At 38.3% G+C, this 25,373-nt stretch overlaps 1 protein-coding gene across 1 annotated transcript in view; it reads right to left on the bottom strand.

The window, feature by feature from the left end:
- The window catches only part of HGFAC (HGF activator), a 42,815-nt gene that overhangs the window by 2,767 nt on the left and 14,675 nt on the right, over window positions 1–25,373 (bottom strand). The window contains exons 5-13 of the mRNA XM_068679782.1: window positions 24,741–24,854; window positions 23,565–23,696; window positions 22,086–22,196; window positions 10,674–10,848; window positions 8,286–8,371; window positions 7,105–7,345; window positions 4,269–4,408; window positions 1,970–2,110; window positions 766–914 (exon numbers count right to left, since the gene is read on the bottom strand). Coding sequence (XP_068535883.1) covers window positions 766–914; window positions 1,970–2,110; window positions 4,269–4,408; window positions 7,105–7,345; window positions 8,286–8,371; window positions 10,674–10,848; window positions 22,086–22,196; window positions 23,565–23,696; window positions 24,741–24,854 — 1,289 coding nt within the window. The remainder of the gene's footprint in view (window positions 1–765; window positions 915–1,969; window positions 2,111–4,268; window positions 4,409–7,104; window positions 7,346–8,285; window positions 8,372–10,673; window positions 10,849–22,085; window positions 22,197–23,564; window positions 23,697–24,740; window positions 24,855–25,373) is intronic.

Here is a 25,373-nt window from a genome sequence, read left to right as displayed (position 1 = left end):
TTTCATAAGAATATGTTAAGAAAACTCAGAGGTCAGCTACATTTGTTGTGACATTAAAAAGTCTACACTGTTTTTCCTTAGACCACACTACAAGTTGGCCAACAGGGAAAAAATGAATTGTTGATTCACTAATAATGATGTCATGATTAAAAAAACTCTCATCTCTCACCACAACAATTCTGAAACATTATTCAGAGCCAAACTGTGTCATAATTCAAAAAGAGACACAAAGTAACACAGATTTGAGGTCCTTCCATGAAGGATGGAAGTCATGAAACAGTTTCCAATGGATAGACATCCTACACCATTAAAGCCCTTCCACTATAATAACCTCAGGGCATACCTCCTCCAAACTCCACCACTGCTCCCACCTCTTACCCAAGTATCCTTGTTTCATTCAAGCAAGAGGGTTGGGGATTTGGCTTGCCAGTGCATACCTGCCAGCATACCTGCCAACACAGTGCCATCCCTCAGCCAGGAGCTGAAGCACCTCCTCTCCAGTGTATAACCACTAGCTTTTATGAAGGTAGGAGGAATATAGAACTTGACATTGAACAGGTTAAAAAATGTGGGAACAAACAGTGCAGTCACATAAATATCTTTTCTTTAGGAACTTTTCTTTTTTTTTTTTTTTTTTTTTTTTTTTAGGAACCTTTCTTTTCTTTAGGAACACTGTAATGTCAAAAGCAAGCACTGTAACACTGCAATATTTCTTCCAATAATATACATTTATATTCTTCGCTTGGAGATGACTCACAACATTACCTGACAAGCATCAGATTTGCTGTCAAAGTAGCCAGCACAGAACATATTTTCACTTATTTCTGTTCCATAAATTTCAGGGCTTCTGCACTTCTCCTCAGAAATAATTGGAATCAGTGTTTCTTGCAGGACATCCGAGTAACCAGAAATATCTTTAAAAAATTCCCAAACAGGGAAAAAAAAAAAAAAAAGTATTTTTTATAAAATGTGAAGAGCATAACATGGAATCACAATGCAAGATACAATGTATAAACACATTTAACACATTTCAGTTGTGAACCTCTTTAAAAGATAATAATTATTCTAGTGATCAGATTACTTTCTGCTTCTACAGTCAGGTTCCCTGCCCTTTAAAACAGCAGTATTTCAAGTCCAGACATTGACCCACTTTGAGTTCTCTCATTTCTTAGAGACATGGGAACATTTCCCCAGTGCTCCTCTTTCCAGGTGTAATATTAAATCATAAATTATCCAAGGATCCATTACCTCTTTTTGCCTTTAAATCGCACAGTTAGATCAGGATGACATTTGCTCATTCTGTCTTTTACCAAAATGAGGCAGCTAGCTCCCTCATCCTTCTCATCTACCTGCATAGGTCTCTGCTATCTCCACATCAAGGCAACATGGCCAAGATTTATGATCCTGAAATTCCTTATCTCAAAGGATGGGAGAGAAGCAGTATTTCCTTCTGCTCACCTTTCTTAAATTATATGTAAGCATTTCTTAGCCTAAAGTCCCTCAGGCCCTCTCTAGTAGATGTTTCCTAAGTTTTCTGCCTGGTGAAGGTAAAGACCTCCTCCATCATAGACTAGTAAGTTGGCTGTGTTTGCTTTGCAGTCTTTGATATCTACGTTGAGAAACCAGGAGTCGGATTCACTTGACAGTTGCTGGCCCCTACAGCTAAACTGCTTGCTCCAAGCTCCCCTCGTTGTCCATGGAGGTCTAGCTAGAGAACAACTTATCCTAAATAGATACAAATATTTGGTCATGGGAATCATGTTCCAAATTCCAGGGACTACAAAGGGAGTTCAGGATGACTATTTCAGATGTAAATGCTGTAAATATCCAAAGGCCGGTAAAATGAATCCCAAAATAAGTCCCTTGGAAAATATTTTACAAAACTGTCAGCTGTGTAGCATATCCTTGAGCATTATATTTAGTTATCACCAGGGTTTTCCACAGGTACCAACTTTGTCATTTCACTCACTCTCGTGCCTGTGTCCCCATCCAGAAATCTGACATTTAAACTGTTCGGGGAAAATGGTGTCACTGTCCGGCAGGCAGATGGGCTGAACAAACTGAGACTTGACGGCACAACGCTGGCCATTCTTCTTCAGCTTAATCAAAGCTGCAGAACAGAAAATACACCAGGAATAAAGTGACTGTTCCCTTTCTTTAATGGGATTGGCAGCAATGGGTCTCAGATACAACTTTAATTATCCCCTAAGCCTCTCTTAATTAAGATATTTCAATCAAAGACAGACAGACTCATCTCAACAGCACCTGATTTCACACTAAATTGAAGGCTGAAATATTCAGCTACTCCCCTTGTGGGAATATTTATTTTATGCTGCACTCACTGAGCAGATTTTGCTTCACTGCCTTTGTAGAGAAGAGGAAAGATAGAAAATACATATGCTCCTCCCACCCCGAAGTTAAATAACAGTGACATATCCACAACTTTCAGCTGAAATAAGTGGGATGTGCAAGTGCTCGCTGCTTCTGCAAGTCTGGCCACCTGCCTCATTCCAATTTGATTTTAAAAAAATAATTACTGCGAGAGCCAGTGTATTTCATGTTCCTTGTTATCACTGAGTTCAGCAAAATTCAAGTTCTCAAAAATCAAGGAAAAGAAAATCAAGCTATTTCAAAACCAAGCTTCTGAAAGCTATCAAGAGGTACACAGCCTACACAACCTTTACTCTCCCCCCATGAGGCTGAAAACAGTGTAAATATGGAGCTGTGCAGCATCATGAACTCAGTAGTGAACAGGGATGTCAAAAGTAGCAGAAACTTCACTTCCCCTGTAGCAAACCTCCTGTGTTTAGCAGTAGGGCAAGCGAGGGGATGTTGTGTTTGGTGTAACATGGGCAGTGTGCTGGGTTTGGGCACACCACTCAAAGAGGACAGAACTGAGGTCCTGTGGTTACACCTATTTAAACTTCCTATCATGGCTTTCAGAACCTGCAGGTTTTCTGAGCACAGCTGTGTGGAAAGCAAGAGATCCCGCTGAATAATCTTATTTCTATTCTGACTGCATCTCTGGCTTTGGTGGAATGTGTAAGCAGTATCTCACGGGTCGAGGAACCCACACAAACCACTCCAACACTCAGCAGCTTGCTCTTCCTCACCTACCTCCTCTCCCCCTCCAACTCTGCCTGTTTCTGAATCCCCCATACTTCCCAATACTTCCCAACAAACACTTATGCTTGCTTCCTTCTGAAACGCAGTTTCAGCACCAAATAAATCTTCTGCTGCATCAGGAAAAAAAAAAAAGCACTGACAGGGCAGAATATGCCCACACATCTTTGCCCCCAGTTTCTGCCTGCTTGTTTGTTTGCTTGCAGTGGGGCATGTCTTAGGAACTCCATCTTCAGCCAACCCTAAATTTGGACACCGTGCATGTGAGTCATGCCAAATTTCAGAGCAATCTAAAAAGTCAGGAGATCCCAAAGTACAAACTGTGATTTATACCAGGATATTTCAGAGTAGAACAATACCCCAAATGAAGTTAATTTCTTGGTATGCTCTGACAGAGTTCCCACCAATGTAGGACCTGAATGGTTTTTGCTACATAGTGAAAAATGTTCATCATCTGGGAGCAAAAAAGCCAGTACATTCCCAATCTAAGATATCCCTAGTGCCAGACTATTAAACAGTTTCATAGACAAAGTGCTCATACAGCTTGATACCACAGGGAGACATGCCAGCTTCCATAACAGCAGATCAGAAAATAAGAAGCAAGTTTCTCTTCTATTGTCATTCTGGCTAATACTATAAGGTCAGTCAGAAGGGCATTTAACTTTTGACTGATAAGACAGATGATTTTTAAATCCATCTCCTTATTGTAAAAAATGATTCTTAGTAACAGATTTTTCAGAGCAGATGGGGCTATTATATTCATCTAGTCAGATGCTCTATACAATACAGACAATAAAATTTTACCAAGCAATTCCTGCTTCAAGCCCACAGTTTTGGGTTTGGTTGAAAAAAATGCCTAATCGCATCAAGACTTGAAGCGATGATGAATCTGCCATACCTCTAGGTAAATTGCTCCAAAGGGTAATTATCATAATTATTTAAAATTTGCAATTTATTTCTCATCTGAATTTGTCTAGCTTTCAGTTGCTGTTATAACTCTGGTAGAACTAAGAACCCTCTGTTCTCAGAAGCCTCTCCTAACGTCTGTGATCCTTCCACTATGAAGGCAGCTTTCAACAGATCAGCTAAGGCTGAAACTAAGGCAGCTAAACAGGAAATAAAACTGTAAGAACAAAAATACTCACCAATATCGTGTTCAGTAGGGCTGAACACAGAATACTGAGGGTGCAAGACGTATTTCTCTATTTCAAATGTTTGTGTTACGTCAGTTGTTCTATTAAATATATGCTGACCCAGAACTACTGTAATAGTGGATTTTAGAGGACTGTAGTACAAAAGAGAGAACAAGCAATTCTGTGATTAGAAGGACAAATAAAGACCTATTTCCAATGGCTGTGTGCACCATGAACTGTTAATACATGTAAACTGAGGTCCCCACCACGCCCATTATTTACCCTCTCATTATGCCTTGATCTGTCACCCAGGCTTCTTACCTACAGTGGGCCAGGAAAAAGATGACTAATGTTATAGGGAGTCCTGTGCTCTGTGGGTCCTGATTAACCTCATTAAAGGCTGTTGCTCTTTGACAGAAGGAAAAGACAAGTCACATGCCCTGCTGCCCAGCTGTTGTCTGGCTACAAGCATCTTCAGAGGCTGTAAGCACTTCTTGTTATATGAACGTAACTAGGTCAACCTTGACCAGACTCTTGCAATGAGTAACAAAATAATTGAGGAAGAAATGAGACACCAGAGGACAAGTCAGTGGTGGATATCTCATTTCTCTGGGTAACTAAACTCTTAAAAATATTATAGGTATAGATCAAGATTTTAGAGATGCCTGACAACTCAGGACATCTGACAAACTGACAACTCAGTAGCATCTGGGCAGATTCCACCTAATAACTATCACCACTTCTGTTCTGAGATTAGACTAATCCATGTTTAATCTGTTGCCTAGAATCAAAAGCGTTCTTCTGGTGGAGGAAGGTTTAAAAGCAGACTGATCTAATAGGAAAAAACACTCAGAATATAGGTTTTGTAATTCACACCATCTTACTGATTGTTTACCACAGTCCTCTCATATCCAGTGTCCTGTGTCAGAGAACCAATAAGAACCAGTACAAAAGTTGTGAAGAATGGGAGAACTGTGAAAAATCAGCAAGAGTTTGGAAAGACAGTAAATTCTCTAGCTTTGAAAGCGATAGAACTCAAATTACTCTCTTGCTTTAAAAGCAGTTTAATTTGCACATTCATAAATCTACAATGAATTTAGCTAGTGTCTTCAACATGGGAAACAGATATTTTGTTATCCAGTGCAGAAGTGGAAAATATCTATCGTGCATCATACACAGATCCAGAGTGGTCAACATCATTCCAAAGTTTCCCTAGTTATAATTCTGTGCATCACCAGCAACTGTCAGATATAAAAGCACTGCAGATTCTCCTCCAGTACTGAACACAAAGCAGCCATCAACAACTAGGGGAGAGAGATTCTGACTAACTGCAGTGCAGAGAGCAGGCAGCTACCCTGCAATAATTACTATGAGTATGGTTAATGAAGCTCAAAATTTGGGGTTTGTTTTGTTGTGTGTTTTTTCTTTTTTTTGTTTGTTTGTTTTGTTTGTTGTTGTTTTTTTTTGTTTTGTTTTCATCTAGAAAACAAGAAAATGATGAAAAATGCTTCAATCAATATGTAAGGCCAGGATTTTCTCAGTGTTCTTGCAGTGGTATACTGATACCTTTGAAAATCAGATTTGGGGCACATAAAACAGAGTGGAAGTTTGCTTCCCAGGACAGTATTTAGAAAAGATTTTAAAAGCACTAAATGGTTCCACTGTGATTTACAGGTGATTCATTCAGGAAAAGAAATAAAAAGTGAGAGGCCACAGAAAAGGGAAAAAAAAATCTAGCTAGCTGCATAAGTATCTATTGTCGCCTAGTGGAAAACAGTTGAAATTGTGGCTAACTTAGAGGTACTAAACATACGGAAGAGTGCAAATTACAATGCAGCAATTATGGAAAATCTGTATGTACCAAACCACCAGCTGGAAGTGGGTGGAAATGTCCTGAATAGCTGCCAAAGTTAGTAGCTATTTCACAACATTTGAAAAACAAATGCGTTGTGGATCGAGCTCCAAATGCTTCAGTACAGCATTCACAATGGTATTATTAGCTCTACAAGCTTTCAGTGTATGTATTCTGGCACGAGGTTTTCTGTTTCTCTTGGCTTCTTTACTATGCAAAGGAACAATGGGTATGAAATGATGTAATATTTTTACCATCAATGTGATCAAACCAAAATCAGGAAAATCAGCATTTGTGGAAAATTAAATATTTAGAATAAAGTAAGACCATCCTATAGTCAATATTTTCCCCGGTGCTCTGCAGCTGGAGGGAAAAAAATAAATAAAGAAAAGAAAAGGAAAGAAAAAAGGAAAAAAATCACAACCAATTCACCCTTCAAGGAAATATGCTTCAAAAATTTAACAGCAGTTCAGTTCTTCCCTTTGGATTTTTGTAAAGCTCAGCCTACTCTATTTGTGTCAAACAACAGTAATTTATTGCCTCTAATAAATCATTACTTGGCTGTTTCAGCCTTTTTGAACAAAACACAATAATGAGCGTAGTCATCTCTGTTACACCTCAAAGCAGGCATAAACTTGCAAAAAGGTAACTGAGAAGAGAAACACTCCTATCCCCCTGCAGATGCCTGCATGTGCAAGCTCTATTCCATGTCCTCCTGTCCTTACACTCAGCACTACCTTGTTACTTAAGTCAGTTCATTTAGCACTTTTGAGACTCTATAACGAACCAGATATGGGCCTGTGGGACAACAGGACTCCACGCTATTTGTTAGCTTAACTGCACTCAAATTGTCAGCAACTCCCTGTGAAATATTTGCCTTCTGTAATCTCATTTTCTTTCTCACTTGTTTCAGTGCAAGCTTGTCATGATTCACAAGCACACAGTGACAATGAGGAGGAGAAGACCTACTGTCACACTAATGGCACGTGAGTTTACCTGTTAGCAAAGCAGTGTGCTGCTGACACAACCCAGCATGTCTGAATAAGGGTTCCACCACAGAAGCTCTCTCCAATATATATAGCTGCTGTCCAGGGATGAGATCCAGGCAAAGATGAAGAACCCCCAATAATCCTAGGTCTCACAAAACTTCTTTTTTTGTGTCTTCTTCCACATGGTCTTCTGGCAACTGCAAACGTATCAGTCTGGTCTGGAACTGGTGGCTTCCTTTCCCTGCTTTCTAAGATATAAAGGGAAATGGCATCAGACTACAAATCTTGTGATTTCTAAGGACTAGAACTTTTACAGAAGTTTAATTATTATTAAACGCTCACATGCAAATAAAGCTCATTCAGTTCCTCAGGAGAGCTGCAAGACTGAATGCTATGCCTATTCCCAACAGTCCGGCTACACACATACTAGTGTAAATTAACTGTGCCTTAAAAAATTCCTGGACGCTGTTTCATTTACCAGTACAGATATAACCTTTAGTGATGGAGGAGGCCCAACACAATGCATAACACATCGCATCATCGTGTTCACATTCTGGACCTTTGCCATTACCATTCCAACAGCAAGGACTAGGATGCTTGTATTAATGTCATCAATCAAATGTATTGGAACCATAAATGGAGAATAAAAGAACCACTTTATAAATTGACTTCAGATTAAACCTCTGTTCTAAAGGTCAGCTTGAACATTAGCAAGAATTTGATATAGCTTTAATATTAACAACTGTTTAATTTAGAGGAGAAACAGAATTTTTAGTTTTCAGAATTAAATACTGTGTCGTATGTCTTCAAGATCCAGTTTTCTATTTGCTCATACAGGCTCATTCACCTCTCTGAGCCTGCTTCACATTTGTAACAAAGCATCATTTATTTCTGATGTCTTGCATGTTCTAGCAGAAATTCTGTCCATATCAGGATGATTGCAGTGGAAAGCAGTAGTGTGACACTGCTTATATACAGTATTGTAGGACAAAAATCACAGATTGTATCACAACTCCAAAAAAAATGCAAAATAAACTTGTTTTCATTGGATTTACTGCAAACAGTAAAATATTCTACACTCCTTGGAACAGTAGGACATTCAAAATTATATAATGAAAGCTTGTTCTAGTATCAATAACCCTTTCTTCATTAATTCATGACATGGATTTTAAGAGAACTTCTACATACCACAAGATGGAATTTTACAATAATCCCAAGACAAACTGTTGTCCTTCATGATGTAACACCATGGCTTCTCATCTTCATCTGGATTTCTAATTAATTATCGGGAGAAAAAATTGCAAGAATTAACCACAGTGTTGTTCCAAGCTGCCTGAACATTTTCTGCATTTTCCTCTTGTACCGTGCAGAGGACAGGACTCTTGGGTTTGAGCCATCTAACAAAGTGCTGCAATACCTGCTAACTCTTAAATGGGTTAGTAGCCTTTCAGTAGGGTTCTTTATGCTTAAAGCTAGTCAAAAATAAAGTTCTTTAGGAACTAAAATACAGCCACATGACTAAACATCTGTAGAATTTGCCTACAAGTATTCGGATGCATGAGCATATTCACTTGGTTTAAATACAGCCCACACTGAAGTGCTTCAACAGATATCAGCGCAGCTATTTTCAGGACTAAGTCCCATGGGAGAGATTCCTTTTTTTAGATGAATTTTAAAGCAAGGAAATTCCACCACAGGTAGATTCATAGAAAATCCATAACAAGAATAGCTAGCAAAAACGAATTTGAGATGCTCAAGTTCACATTCCCTGGAGAGAGTCTGAGGAAATGAAAGACTACCTCGAGAAAATACTATGCTTCTCAAAAAGAAAAGGGGGGGAGAGAGAGATATCACAGTCAATTTAGTCCTTTTTTACTCTGATGTTAAACAGATTTGGGGTAGATTCCGCTAGGATTTCTCCATTGTGCCACATAATTGTCTTTATCAATGATCAATGTTGCATAAGTAACCAGAAAGTTGTCCAATTTACTCCTCCAAGAATGTAGTGAAACTTTGAAGACCCAGAAAGATCTTTAGTAGGCCAAGAAAAATAGACAAGATAATTCAGGGCTCTGGATAAATCATAATTCTAATTTCAGTTGGATTTATCAAAAGCATTATCTATTATTTTAAGGTTCTTCAATATTTTTTTCTTTTTAACCTGACTGCTATTCAAAAAAAGATTAAAGCACTTTCAAATTTTCAGAACTGAAGAAGCAACACAGGTTGAGTCATCTTCCGCCAACAATGTTTCTAAATTAGACTATTTGAAGAAGAAGATATCTGCAGGATTATATAGTGCAGCAGAGATATCCCAAGAAATTATAACAAGCTGACAAAAAAAGTGAAAAGCTTTTTTCTCAGCTCTACAGAACATGAACACATCAGCTCCTACACCATTTTATTCTTTGCATTTCAAATCTGCAAGTGAATATTGTGCTTAAATGATGCAAATTGAAGGGATCAGGATTTATCAAAGCACAAAAAAAATGCCGAATAAATTGCCATGATGTGCTAGGACACCATAAATCTCATACTTAAGTACTTGAATAAGGACCAAGTCTTGGAAAGCAAGCCAATTTGGATTATGGGAGGGTTTAGGAACTGGTTATTAATCTGTTTTAGATAGAGAAGAGATACTTTGAGCATGCATACATGCTTTTTATCACCAAACAGATCAGGAAGCGCAGTGCATTCCAGTCTTCCTGAAATACTTGTCTAACTTCCATTCAAAAAATTAATTAAAAAAAAAAAAAAAAATCCTAGAAATCAACCAGCAATTTACAGCTATGCATCTAAAGTTTGGTGTTTCTCCCTCTTGCTCAGCTCCAGAATTCTATCTAAATTGAAACATTTATTTTACTTATGGATAGCCATTGGTCTCATGAAGAAATCAGACAGGGGAACATAACATGACTGAGTAGAAAGCCTATATACCACAAATATTTTCATTATAGATGAACAGAAAACCTGAGCAGAAAATTAGTTTATTATATATATGGTTCAATCAAAATTGAAATGCCAAAATTTTACTTCACAGTAATTTCTCTTTGGAAGAAATATAAGAATTTTGACATCTCATTTCAGCATTATTGAAGTACAGCAACTTTGATTTTTTTTCATTTTCAGATAACTTTTCACTCTTAAAAATATTTTCCTTTATATTAAGCATTTCACAATTTAAATATTGAAATAAAGGTTAACCATTTCAGTTTGAATAGTGCATTTTTATCTCCTTTTGGATAATTATTTATGAACAATCTCAAAATTTTTGCACTATCATTTGAATGATAGTCTCATTTGAAAAAAAAAAAAAAATCTCAGGAGAAAAAGAACCAGGATTTTCCAACGTGAGGTTGTGTCTAAGCTTCTCTTGGCAGACCTAAGTTTTGATCTAGCCTATCCACCAGATCTTGTCTTCTGCAGACTTACACCTCTTGTTTCAGCCTGCTAAGTCAGTCCAAGACAAGGTGCCATCTGCTTTGATATTCCTGTCCTTTCTCCCTTCCAAATGTGCTCCCGCAATACATCCACCTTGTGGTTTAGAAATACAGGGCAAACGAGAACCTTCCTCACCTGCAGTAAGAGAAGGGCCCCAAGCCTAGCTGTACTGCTTCCTCAACACCGTTGATATGAAGCTCTTGGTAGAGTAAGTCTGAGTTCCAGGGCAAGCAGCTGTGTCCAGAAACAGTCATGTTGTTGGTGCCTCTGTACCCTGTGCCATTGCCACGATAGCACATTTGGAAAGGAGCTGGCAAAGCATAGGAGACTGGTCAGGATTCAGTGCTAATTACCTGTTAAACACTTATTTCGCATCTGAAATCCTAAAGGAGAACGAATGGTCCCAACTCTGCAGTGTCCTTCATCTTTCCCAGGAATTTATTACATCAAATGAGGATTTTTACTCTTATTTTTAAAAAGCATTTAAAACTTCCATGTAGGGAGAGTTGTGAGTTAGCCTATTTTAAATGCGCACAACAACTATTAAACAGTCAGAAAATTAGACCTAAGATTTTTGCTGTGTACGGAGGATTTTAGTCAGCAATCTGCAGTGAAGTCAGCAATATGGCTGGGATTCATCCTGTCTAATTTTAGACACAGCTGAGATCATCACTGGAGACTCCCATTTCAGTCAATTAAGAGAAACAGGCACTTCTAGCACCAAACTTATCTAGCTTGTTTGAGGTGACTTTTCTGAGATGTGATGAGTCTTGATGTATGCTCTTGGCTATGTTGACTGAATCTCCATTGAAAATAAAGGGAGCTTAAGTCAACCAGTTCAGATAGAGACATCTGTGTTATAAATTAGTGAAAACAATCCTGCTCTGCCAGAAAGTGCTTAAAAGTCTTGATTTTGTAAAATATTTCTTTTTTGGCCTCATACATGCCCATACATATATGTACCAAACCCATACATATTATACACATATATATGTAGACACATATTGGAAAAATATCAATTTTACAAAAATGAAAACAGCAGGTTGAATTTTCATATTCTAACTCCATTTCTTTGTCACCTGAACATGAGTTATTTCTTCAGATAGGTCTGACACGTACTTATTCTATGACCTGTGTACTGCCAAGATCTATGAACAGCACGTACCAGCACTATGGCTGAAAAGCATATGGGGATGCATTTGTATACAAACAGCTACACTGAGCAGAAAGTCTACACTTCAAAACGTGGCTCAGAGTATCCCAAAGGAAACACAAAACCATCCGATGTACAAAGAGTATTAATTGTGATCAAGCCTCAGAGGGTTTCTTAGCCCAGCCATGCCAGTATGACTTATCCCTGACATCTGCAAGGCTAGTGGAATCTTCTTGTAAACATGCTGAAATATATAGCACCACGATACTGCCTGAGTGTTGAAAAACACATTATGAGGATGATCAATCACACTGCACAGTGTGAACAACTATTGCCAAAGATCTGTTTATTTTGACCGAATAAGGTGACATGTGAACTGGGGCATGCAACCAGCACCAGTGAATTGCCACAGTGAACTGCTGATATCAATTATCCTTACAAGTCTTCAGTGTAGCAACAGACCTCAAAACCACAAGCAAGCATATGGCATAAATATGGGAGCTGGAGGTCAAAAAGTTTGGTGGAAGAATGTAACGTGAGTCAGCACAGAAATAGTTGGCAAAATTGTCTTTCCAGCTTGGCCTAACAAAAGCACCTGAGATGGCGAGCCTACGTTTCCTCCTCCCACCCACCCCTTAAATCAAGCTCCCTTTATTTCAATAACAGGGGAATATAAGATTCAATCAAACAAATCTTTTAACAGCCGTAATCTCAGAGCTCACAGAAAAGATTTTTGTCTTCCATTTGCATTGTTAGCAATAGTACCCATTTCTTGGCAACCTGCCGTTTATTTTCCAGGCAAGTTGCAAGTTAAGCTGCTTTGTTTGCCTGAAACAGTGTCATGAAAATACTACCATCATGCTGCATGCAAAATTCTTCCATTTATCCAAGGAAACGCCAGGTGCTGTTTTTATTTGTGGTGTATTTATTACATTCAGAAATGATTTAGAGTTGCCTGTTTTTATGAGGATGAAACAAGATTCTGTTTCAGTGCAGATCTGGGGCCATATTCTCCAACACCAATGGTTTGGACATCTTGCAGATGGTGTTTACAAGTTGCGCTCAACCTTGTCAGGCTTAAAATCCAATGCATCTATGTATCTGCATGTCTGCCAGTCATTGCTAAAGCTGCCAGAAAATTATAACTGGAAGAATTTGGCCCCTTTCTAAATCATCCGTCATGTTTCCTCCTCTAAGAAGTTTGGATTACATATTGCACTTGTTGAGAGGAACAGTAATATCTCTCAGACACCTTTTCTTTGGTTTTGGTTTTCTAAGGGGTATTTTTGGCACAGAAGTAATTTAATCTCACATCTTGTGGAGAAGCATCTAAGTTAACAGAGTTGCTGTTTCCTTGCATTACTGGCTTACATTACCACCATGGCACCCCCATCACAGCTCATTATGTATCTAAAGACACTAAGAAGTATATGCAAAGTCTAATACATTTTATATCTATAATTCAGGAAAAAAGTTCTCAGAAATGTGTTCTGGAATGAATGTAGTCTTATAGATCTTTGGTTTCTAATAGTCTTTTTTGAACTAGAACTGAAAAATCTCCTTTTGCCTCTGTCAGAAGCTGTGTGTAGGTGGTCTGCTTTCAGCAGTTCTTAATGGATTTCTCTGACTGGGAGTTATTCCTTCTGAATGCTCTATAGCTTCTACAGCTTCCCATAACTCTGAAATGTATTTATTTTCCCATGTGGAAGAAAGTAATGGAGGGCATAATATACGTATTTTTCTTGTTCATTCACTTTCCTGCAGTACTGCCAATCAGCCTTGGAGTAGAAGTGGCCTGAAACTTCAGTTTGATGAAAATGTAGATCCAATTTATTCTGCGGACCCATACCACTATCATCACCATTCATTTTCAGGAAAAAAAAAATCATTAAAATTCTAAAATAATTTCTTGTTATATTTTGAAAATCCAAGAGGTTTAAATAACTCACATAAAACATTCTTATTGTGTTATTGTGGCATGTTTTATCAGCATGTCACACCAATTCATTGATTTTTTAGTTTTCCAGTAAAAAGCAGTTTCAGGTCTTAAAATTAAAAGCAACCAAAAATAGCAGTTATCCAACCAGTTCTAATTGATAACTTCCTGAAAACATTTAACAAGACCTTTTTGTCACCAGACCTTGTATCAGGTTCTGTAGTTACATATCTGAATATTTTATGAGTTTCTTTTGGAAGTCTTTCTGTTGAAAACAACATAACTTTCATATTTCTTCCCAAATATCTCATCACGATTTTCCTAAAGTTTTTGAGCTTTGACTTTATTTTTCTTTCAGATATGCATATCTTGTTTCATTCTGCCAATATTTTTTTTTTCCTCTGATGGTCCTAATCCTGGGGCAGGATAGCTTTAAGTAACCATTTCACTCAGTAATGCTTTGTTTTATCCATGATCAACCTATAATGCTTTTATCAAATACAATGTGAGATGAGTTTCTTTTTTTTGTATTGTTCTATGTGAGCGCATGGCAGGAAGGGAGAGAGGTAAGAGGACAAGGCCAAAGTCCCCTCTCTGCTTAAACTTGCCCTTACAAGATGTCTTTTCTTGTGTCTTAAACATCAATTATCCAGATAGAAGAGATCTTTAGAAAATCAAAGAAAAGCAAAACCTTGGTAGAATTAGGAGAACATCCTCAGAGGTTTCCAGGAGCAAATGCCCACTACTGTGTAAGTGTCTCAGGAAGCTCCAGAGCCAAATGCATGCCCTACTATCCCTGTGCTGGGCACAGCAAGCACTTTGGCACTCACTAGACAGTAAATTTTTTGCAAGACAGGGCATTCATACCTGTCTGAAAACTTTCTAGTGCATCTATCAATTTATATTTACATGTCATGTTTCATCTATTAACAATGAAGATGAATAGCAATGAACGATGAAGTTTTATGCCTCAGTATAAATTTATTGCTTATACTGCCTCAGCGTTGTTGCTTCCCAAGGAGTCCTTTACAGTCAAGTTTCATTTCAATATGAGCTCAGATTCATTGGAAGGGCTTGTCTTTTCTTGATCCACCTAGGGGTTCCTCAGTCTCCTTTCCTGGGTAGCTGTGAGTTCCCAGGATAAATGAATGTGTAACATAAAGGAGTTTCCAGCATTTGTACAGATTGCTCCTATAGGCATTTCACTTCATTGTATAAAAATCTGAAGAATTCTCGGGTGTTTTGAGAGCAACAAGGCAGACTTGGCTGGATAAAGTGTAGCAAACACCATGCTGAGAGCTATGAAGGACATTTGTATTAACCTGGCATTGCTCTTCATCACCCTCCCCTCCCCAAAGAAAATCTGCTTCTTCTTCAGAACAAACTCTCCCTCCCTGTTCCATTGAAAATCTCCATAAATAACTAAGAAGGTGCCAGGTGGGCACAGAAAGCAGTTGCCATCTTTTTCACACTATCATGAAGAGAATATGAAGTCTAAAGCACAGAGGCAGCAGCCCCAGGACTAGGCTGTCCCTGGCTTCAAGCAGTCTGCTTCATATTGCCATGCACTAATCCCTGTCTCCGAAAGTAAGAATAATAACAACTACTGTCATTTCCAGAGTTTGCAAATTAATGAATATAAACCACAACAGAAATATAAGGAAATGTATATTTCTGTGTAATTCTATCACATATTTATAATATTTACCTAGATCTCAATATTTCTATTTGGGCTTATGATTTAATACAACAGAAAATAACACGTAAGAAATTTATAACAAATAATCGGTTCATATTATGAACCAGCTTTCCAGTTTGTTGAATAGCAATAAAACCTCCAGTCTGACAGCACCTAACACTGAAATAAATCCCCACTGAAACCACAGCCTTATTATGAAACACAAAAACAATCTCTCTGAGCCAAAAATGATGCAGCAATGTAGGAAAATTGGCATCCCTTTGTAATGAATTAAATTTAATAGAAACTTACCATGTGAAACAAGAATGAATTTAGGACTGGAAAAACAGTGATTTATATAGCACAAAAGATCTTTTTAAGTTGCATCCTAACTTAAGGATTGCACACACCATTCACTGCAGCTGGACTTATTGTTTAACATATTTGTCTTTCAACTTATCTTTGTAATCTTGCACTTGCAAATACTTAAATCAGCTGAGATAAAACTGAAGGGTTTTTATTTTATTTTAATAAAAACTAATGTATAAATCTACCTTCTGAGTAAGTTGAGTCTTTCTATATAAAGGTTTAAATTACTCTATACACTCTGGACAGAAAAAGACTTTCTGCCACTTAATGATGGCTAGTAGATGAGCACTTGCTCATTAAAGAGCAAGCAATAAGAGGGGATTCTCTGAAGCACGCAGAGTGGCCTGGTGGGAGAAAGCAAACAATAGGAGAGGCAAACACTGTAGTGGATCTTCTAAGTGGAACTTCTGAGTTCTACCACAAAGTCTGCATCTTCCTGCATCTCACTACATCCCCCTTAACCACCTATCATAAGAGGAAGGACTAAGCAGCTGCTTCATATTATCAGCTGCTGATATTAATGATATTATTTTATACTAGGATTATGACAAAGACTAATCAACTAAAAAGGCACCAATGCAGGCACACAGAAGGTACCATAGAAATTTCAGTCCCCACCAACATCTGAAAAATACATTCATTTGTAAAAAATAAAGTTTTCTTTTGATCTCCAATCTACTCCTGTCTCCTCAGAAGTTTTTGTCTAGTCCTAGGCCTTATCATTTGATCTTCATAAAGTTAAACTTTGCAATACACTATACCACGGATAGCATAGCTCATTAGCTTTCTCCTCTGTAGCCCAGATTTGTTATGCCCACTGTAAATGACTGACCCACAGCCTGTATGCAAATGGTGCTCCCTTCTTTGCTTGCGTTTTCCTCTACAAAAGCCAAAATCTTTATTATAATTCCTAACTCTGTAAAGAAACCAGAGATATCAGAGTAGCCTCTCTATTTCCACTCACATTCATCATCTCCATAAACAGTGCCTAATGAACATTGCTTTGTGAAGCCACAGTTGTCACTAGTCTTCTGTCCACCATCTGTTATATATCCTAGTGCAGTGAATCAGAGCTGCATTCTCAGTTGATTACATGTTCATGTACTTCATCTTCTAGTTCCTCCTACCATTTACCGTTTCAGATCTTAGCCTACCAGACCTAGTTTTTCTCCATGAAACTAGCTCCAGCAGCCTTTTTGGAAATAATTCAAAATCTGGTAAAAATCCAAGCCACCTTTACTGCACCAGTACCTTCTGCAACAGTACCCTAGGCTTCCTCTTCATTATCCTTGCCTTTATAAACCTTACTCTAACCTTGCACAACCTCCTAGGGAACCCATAAACTTTATGCTTGCAAACCATCTAGTCACTTCTCCAAACCATATCAAACCATAATGATGCTATAGAATGCCATTGGTAAACATAAAAAGTTTTCATTATCTTCTCGCTATCTTCTTCAGAAGGAAAGATTTAAAACTTTCCCTCCAGCCTCCAGAGCTAGATTTCCTTTACGAAAGTACCTTTTTTAGCAGAAAACTGCAAACACACTATGTCAGTAAAACAGCCACTAAGAGGGTGGGTTTGCTGTCTTTTTCTTTTTTTTTTTTCAACTTCTTTTATTAACTCAAACACCCCCAGTTACTCAAAGATGTGGCCAAGAGTTTTTCTTGTATATAATTATATATTCATCTATTCTGTCATTTTACTTTTCTAAAATTCTTCAACCTACTTCTGACATAAACCAACACATCTCCTTATATAACCATAAACCTTCCACAATTAGCATTCCAACTCATACTTGCTTTAAAGCTATGTTGTCCCTCTAATTCCATTACCAATAGCCTACAGGGAAAAAATAAAAATAAAAAGGAAATGAAAAAAAAAAAAAAAAGAAAAAGAAAAGAAAAACCATCACCACTGGAAAACATAAGGGGTTTTCAGAAATACCCTCAACAACCCCACACTTTACCATGACCAAACTACTAGCAAACACTATTTCTGATTTTTTAACACACAGCTACCTAAATTTTGTAAATAGTTCCACAAGAACAGACCCTGAATTATTGCTAAATCCTAATACCACAACAACAGAAACAGAAATAAACCCCAGCTAGCCATCAAAACCATTGTACCACCTAATGAATAAATTATGCACCCCAAAAATCTAGTTAAAAGTTAACAAACCATTGACATATGTAGTACGAAACCCACCTCAGTTATCCACGTATGACTGCAAGCTATTTCTCTGCTCAGTGTCAGCAAAACAAAGTCATCTGCAGATGACTTTTTGTGGAAGTGTTTCAGGAAAAGGCTTGGCAAATAGTTACAGGATAAAGATACACCACTAACATTCACCAATAAATTGGGAATACATTTAAAAATTCCATTGAGACCACGAAACTAACTAGCAACCCAAACCCCAAAACAATACTAAAGCAAGCACTCCACAGTCAGAAGGAACTGTAGAAACTGTTTTTATTGCAGAAAGGAAGCCAAATATACACCAGTTCCTACTTGCACTTCAACTAAGGCCTGCAGTATGAATACAATGGTGTTTTTTCGACCCTAAAAGCCTAAAGACACCAATTTCTTATAAATAAATAAATAAATAAATCTATGTCTCTTTCCTTCACCTTCCAAGTCCCTTTAATATCTGCATAAATGCCAAGTATAAATTATTAATCTGTCCTCTGCTCAAGTTGTTCCTCATTCTTTAGCTGTGTGTCCCTCTGTATTCAGGGAACATTTCTACCATGGCTTCTCTTGGTTTAAAGAAACTTGAAATATCAAAGTAATTTTACAATTACATCTTCATTACTGTTTGTCATGAGTTATTGCCTCCAATGAAGTTAAACATTTCTCAAGTTAAACATCTCCCTCAGCATCTTCACAATTCCCTCCCTTCTCCCCTACTCTCTATGCCAGATTGGGCCACAGATAAAATATCACCCTTACATGCCTCTTAGTTTTCATCTCTTTCTCACCTTTATTACTGCCAAAGTAATGACTCTAAACCCTTTTTGTGACTTTCTCTGTACAGTCAGATGACCATTCCTACTCTTGGTTGGATAATTAATTCTGAATTTTCACTTAAAGCTTGGATTCAGAGCTCCCTCATCAAGAGCTCTGTCTCCAAAGTGAACACAGTTATTCTTTATACAATTTTTTTTTTTTTTAATTTACAAGTACATATGTAAGTGCAGTTATTATGAATTAAGCTTAATTAAAAGTGTATACCTGCATAATTTTAAACAGCATCTGTTTGGGGAGGGATTTTTTGGTGATGTAATCTATTTTCCTTTCCAAAAATCTTATGCAGAAACTGTGTTAGAACATTTTTTAAATGTCAGGTCTTTCTTTAATAATGATGGATTCTTCTTTAGGGGTTAGAAAATAAATTATTATTACAAAAAAAATAGAAATCTATATTAGAAACTGTCTTTTGTATATAGATCCCCTTTGTTATAGACATGTCCTATGTTACATTTGTCACCACCCATACTTTTTTTTAATCCATCTCACAATTTGCCAAGAACTGCATGGCCATTATGAGAATAGCTTGGCAATATCTGTAATGATTGTTTGCAAGAAAATGATAAAATTGTCAAAAATGATTTTAAGCTGTGATCAAGACCCCATAGTCTGAAAAAGAGACCATCAACGGACAGATAAATAGGTATCTGCAAAGTTACAATTATTCTGTTACTCACAGTACAAAGTGGGGGGAAATGAAATTATCAGGGAGTAGGTTTTAAGCTAACAATAGAAAATACTGTTTCTCTTCACATCTATTTAAATTCTGGAACTTCTTGTCATGGCATGCTCTGAAAGGTGAAAGCATGAAGTTCTATAAAGTTCAGACAAATTCAGTGGAAAACAAGTTAAGGTCTATTAAATATGAATGTCCAGTGGTCTGCTGAGAAATTCCTCAGACCAGAAGTATTTCTCTGTAATTTCCTGCTACTAATGTTACTCCTCAATTATCCTCTACTTTACCAGTGCTCAAGGCACAACAGTACTCAGATTTGTGATCTCACACAGGATAGCACTGCATTTATTTATATTTGTGAGTATGATGTTAAGACAAATTAGCTGATTTTCTATTAGAAATACATGAAGATTGGTTATTTTTTGTAGAAGTCAAGGGCAGATCACAGAGATCTCAATCACATCACAGCCTAATAACATTTGGGGGTACTTATCATCCATTAAATAGTTTTGTTTTTGTTTTCCTTCCTTCTTTTCTTCCTTCCTTTTTTTTTTAAGGCATCTTTGCATCACAACAAAAGTTGCCTCTACAAATGAACAATTTAGAATAAAGTAAATTTTAGAGACACTGGGATGGGGACACTGCAGCTTTCTCTGAATCAAGCATTATAACCAGAGGCTACTGAGATTAAAGTGTAACCTCCCAACTCAGTCCTGTGAGACAAAGGAAACTACAAGACTGTAAAAAAGAAAAAAAAAAAAAAAAAAAAAAAAAAAAAAAAAAAAAACAAGCCAGCTGTGCTCACAGCAACAAATTGAAGGGTTGAAGAATAAATTAATCCAACACATATTTAGAAATCTGTTCCATGTGCTATGAGATCACAAACTCCCGGTGCTTTCACCAAAATACCATTGCACTTGAGTGGTGGCACTATCAGGTCAGTAGACTCCAGAACTAATTTATTTGCATTAATTTAGAATGACTAAATCCTGGCAAAGAGGCTTCTTTCTTTTTTTTCTTTTTTTTTTTTTTTTCATTTTTATACTTCTTTGTAAGCCCTTGACACATAAACACAATCCTTCAGTACCCGTTTTGTGTGGGGGTGTTAGGCAGCTGAATGCAGATGGATTGTAAGCATCTAAAGCCATTTGTTTAGCAAACCAAATGTTTGCTTTTATTATTTTCAAGTAATCAAGAGCACCTGCTTATTTCTTGTTCTGAGCTAGTCTAACAGAAAACCAGTATTACAGCTACAACACTGCCATCCTGACATTCCCAATCCCAGCCATGCTTGGTGGATGTTTACATACAGCATTGCAGCTCTGGGCATGGGAAGTTGATAACTAAATAGGAATTTGGAAAGTGTTTTCATGTGAAGCAGTGTGCAGTCCTCCCCAGGATATTAGGTTGCAAATGCACTGTATACATGCAGTGCTGCCACCCAAATCCATGGAGCAGCAAAGCCCAGGAAAAATCTCACTGGGGCAACAGAAGGACAAAAACAGAGCTACAGTGAGTTACTTCCAAGAGTCACAAACTTGTTTCACATGATTAATCAGGTATCTGGTAAATGAAGGTTCAGGACCAGTTTGTAAACCATTCAATTTGCCAATTCTTTCCTGATATTTGTACTGCCGGTCTCCCAAGTGGATTTTTTCCAGTTTGAATAGATGGCTGCACAATTTGTTAACCACCAGAATAACAGAGAAGATTACCAGATACCAACTTATATATTAGTGCTCTCATTTTTTGTTTATTTTTTAACTCAAGCACTCAATCAGACAACTATGTGCCCACCGTATCTTCCAGAAGCCTTATCTTTGATTTTGATGAAATCTAGATCAAAGTCTTGGGGTTTATGTACTGAAAGCCACAGCCAATGAGTCAGTTGGAATCACAGGCTGGTATGAGTGCAGGTCTGCTATAAATTATGCCTAATATCTTTGGTATTCAAAAAGCAGCCACTAATACAACTTAAGATTTAGTGTTCAGGTGAGCTTTACAAACAGATGTAACCCTTGCAGTGAGAAATGTTAAATCTTCTGCCTTGAAGTTATACCAAAAACAATGCAGCAACAAATAAGAAGCAGCAGAGAGCTAGCACACAGACACCAAAGGGCAGATTTCTCTTCCCTGACCCACCAGTACAAGTAAGAATTTTTTAGGTAAGCTGTACAGAGCTAAATGTGATATTAATTTGAAGTACAAAATAATCCAAACAAAGGGTATACATTTATCTCTGTCTACATCTCACAACAGCCTCGTGCTACCAAATATAGCCAGCTGCTAGCTTTTGTTAGAGCACAACTCCTTATTTCATGAGGGGACAGCACAAGATGCTTGAATCCACGGGGAAGCATTTGTATTGGGTAACAGCTCTGTGACTCTGACCCTACAAAATGGGCACATGCGCTTAGTTTTATGGACATGAGTAATTAGATTAAAACTTCTGTGTTTAATTTTCCATAAAGTTAAGGACATGAACAAATATTTTTAGAAGCAGTGTTTCAGTGAAGAAGAGTGTGTCACGTTCTACACTGGAGGAATACATTAAAAATTGTTTGTGACGTTCTACATTACTGTTCTGTTATTACAAGAAATGTCTGCAAAGGTAAAATACAACAAAGAGGTAAAAAACCCCTAGGCTTACACGTACATGAAAATTCCAACTTCCTTGCCCACCAGAACATTGTTATACTTACCAATATTGCAATACTTTCCTACAAAATTTCTTTTGCAATCACATACGATTTCCCTATTGGAGGTAATCATTTTACATTCTCCACCATTCATGCAAGGATCACGAACACAACCTACAAGCAGAAGACAAAGATTAAATCAAAGATACAAGCAATTCAAGAGAATCTGTCCGTTTTACCTTAATTTAGTACATCTTCTTCCTGCATATATATTTTGAGGAAGGTTTTCCTTTTTACTCATCTCAGACCTACACCTGATATGAATTGAAGAAAAGGAAACTACGCTGATTTCTGCCCACTGAGGTCTGTCTCATTGCTTTCACTTGTATTGGATAATGTCAGCATAACTATTGAAAAATATTATTAATGAACAATAGATAAAAGGGGGTGATGATTGTTATTACCAGTGGTGATGATGTTGGCATTAGCATTTTGTTCTGTACAGAGGGTTCTGCCAATTCCAAGTTTGCCACAGAGCTGTGTTGAAATTTGTAATGAGGTATCTAGCAGGAAGCTCAGCCAAATATTTAGGGTGTCCAACGAGGAAATATGAAGTCCTATTAAATTTATGAGCTCTCCCAAGGACTCCCATTGTCCTAGAAAGCCACCAACTCTCTCCATACATCAATTTCCACTTCTGTAAGGTGGAAATAAAAGCACCTAGTTACTTCAAAGGGCTTCTGTGAAGCTTACTTGGTACTCTAAGTTATTTGGGAGTCTAGGGGGGTTGATCCAGTCAGCCAGACTGAATAACACAATAGCCATATTGGAGCATACACACAGAGGTAAGGCATACTTTTGCTTCCCACCAACTATCCTTTCAAAAGGGAGGTGCCATGATGGCTTCATCAGATAGGTGACAACCTGGAGCACATGCCCTGCAGCTAGTTGGATAACTCTGTCTGGCACCTGGGAGCCCAAAACAAGGTGGAGGCTTCACAACTTAAACATCACCCTGGTTGGGAATGAGTATGTTGAGCCTAAAGTCATGGGGACTCTGGGCTCGATGCAGGGCAATGAGATCCTGGAGGCAAGTAGTTAACACACTGGGATAGGCTTGGGAAGAAATCTCAGAGGAAACAGTAACTTCAAGTAATTGTAGGTGTGCAGGGAAAGAGGAGGGTGTGTCTCTCAGGCATGTTACAGCTTTGGAAGAGAGAAAAGTCAGAAATTTCAGCACTTCTACTGTATCATCTGCTGCATGTTCCTATGCACTGCAGTTCAGGATTGAATCTCCGTCAAGGACAACACTAAGGCTTGTCACTAAAATTCAGCTTAATTCATTTAATAAAGATGGACACACTAAAGTGATTCCCTGGGTCAGCATTACTGTTCACACATGGGAGGATACGGCCCTCTTGGGGAGGGCACGTGAGCTGCAATAGCAGCCTGGCTCTGGTAACACCACTCAGACCCTGATACCCTTACTATCATTTATCCCCCATGCAGGTCAAGAGCTGCAATACAAAATAGTGTGCTTACGTTCATGTTCGATACTCTGACACTCAATCTCGCCGTCCACACATGTGCACTGCTCCACAGCTCCTTGTTGGACTCTTGACCAGGTCATGCCCACATCAAAGTACTCATAGAGACTGTTGTCAAAACATTTCCCTAAAACACAGTTTAAAAAACATCACAGGCTTTCTGAGGTTATTTCTTGCAGGAGGCGGCACCACATACCCTTTCTCCCTTTTTTCCTGTTGAATTGATGTATGTTTGTTGACAGCTGGTGCTTCTCAAAGAAGCCAGCCTCCAAGGTGTGGCTGCACTAAGCCACAGCTCTAAGGACCTCAAGGCAGAGGTGGCTTTCTCCTAAAGCTCTGTGAACATGGCAGCATCACTTCAGCCCTCCCAAAAGTTCAGTCAACAAATACAAAAAATAAAATCAGTGATGTATCACTGTGTCTGTCACACTTTATGGTGTCAGTCACAGGTGATGGGCTGTGCTGGAGACAGTGGAGCATCAACACTGAAAAGGGCATCCTTGCTTATGGTGGGAGACAGTCTAGATCTTCAGGAAAAAGCCTTTATTAAACAACAGCAAGTGTACCTGAAAGCCCTTGTAAAGGCCGAATTCCTCCCTTGACATGCAGTAAATTGGGAGTGACACCACCACAAAACTGGAGAAATGACCCAAGAAATGACCCGGCTTGAATCTCCTCTGCCTTTGGAAATGACTCCCCTGAAGGTGGAGAAGCTGTACAGGTGGAAGGCTGACATCATAGGAGAAGCTGAAATGGCCCCGTGTCTGCATATGCATAAGCAGTAAGGCGTCACCTGAAATGCTGTTGTTTTTTCATGTCTCCCTGCCCTACCTACTGGATGGTATTATTAGTCTTCTCCAAACATGTAAGTGATATTTAAATCTTAAAAACAGCAAAGGGAGGGGAAGAGGCTCTTTGTGTTTCCTATAACTTAACATCTCACTGGCTCAGAGCATGCTTGGATTTATAACTGTATAATCAAGCTATTTTCAGCTGTCCTGTCACTAATGGATTGTCTGTCATAACCATTTGGAAATCCGCCTACACAAACATCCATGCTGCAGTGGTCTCTCCCATCACAACAGCACTACCTTTTCATTAAGCAAACTTTAATGAGCTCTACTTACTGCTTGTATTTCATGTTGTAACGCTCGTGTAAGAAGATACTTACTCATCTGGCAGTCCCTTCCCGTGAATTCCTCGGAACAGGCACAGTGGTACATCCTATGGCCGTGAGCGAGAAAACAGGTCCCTCCATTTTGGCAAGGGCTGTTTGCGCAGTAATCTAGGCAGGCCACATAAGAAGCTGCTGTTAATGACTGCCAGATAAGCCGTGCTTTGTTGTGTTAGGCGTCGGCTCGGTTACCTTAACCATTCTGGTTCGATGCACAGTGGTTTTAATACCACCTATGAATCTAAAACGGTGTTTATCCGAACAATTCACGTTGTTCTTGTTTTAAGCTCCAGAGCAGCTATACTTACCCAGCTTTTTTAAAAAGGAGAGCAAACCACTGTGCTGAACCTTCTCCACCAGAGTTAACTTGTCCCATGGTGGTGGGTTCAGGCACGCGCGAAGCTGTATGGTGAGGAAGAAGATGGGCTGAATGCCCACAAGATGGAGCTGTGCCTTTGCACTGGGGAGGGAAGGCTGCAGCTCTGCCTCTGCCCGGATTACCGCCCTGCATGCTTCGCATTTCAACAGAAATAACCGGGATTATGCATCTTCTCTTTCAAATGACACGAAGGACGATCCTCGACGGAGGAATTTGCTATGGATTTTTGGATTATGTCTAAAATGAAAGGA

Source organism: Anas acuta, chromosome 4, assembly GCF_963932015.1.
Source record: "Anas acuta chromosome 4, bAnaAcu1.1, whole genome shotgun sequence".
NCBI classification, from domain to species: Eukaryota; Metazoa; Chordata; class Aves; order Anseriformes; family Anatidae; genus Anas; species Anas acuta.
Note: the sequence above shows the minus strand (reverse complement) of the source record. Positions and strands in the feature narration are given on the sequence as shown.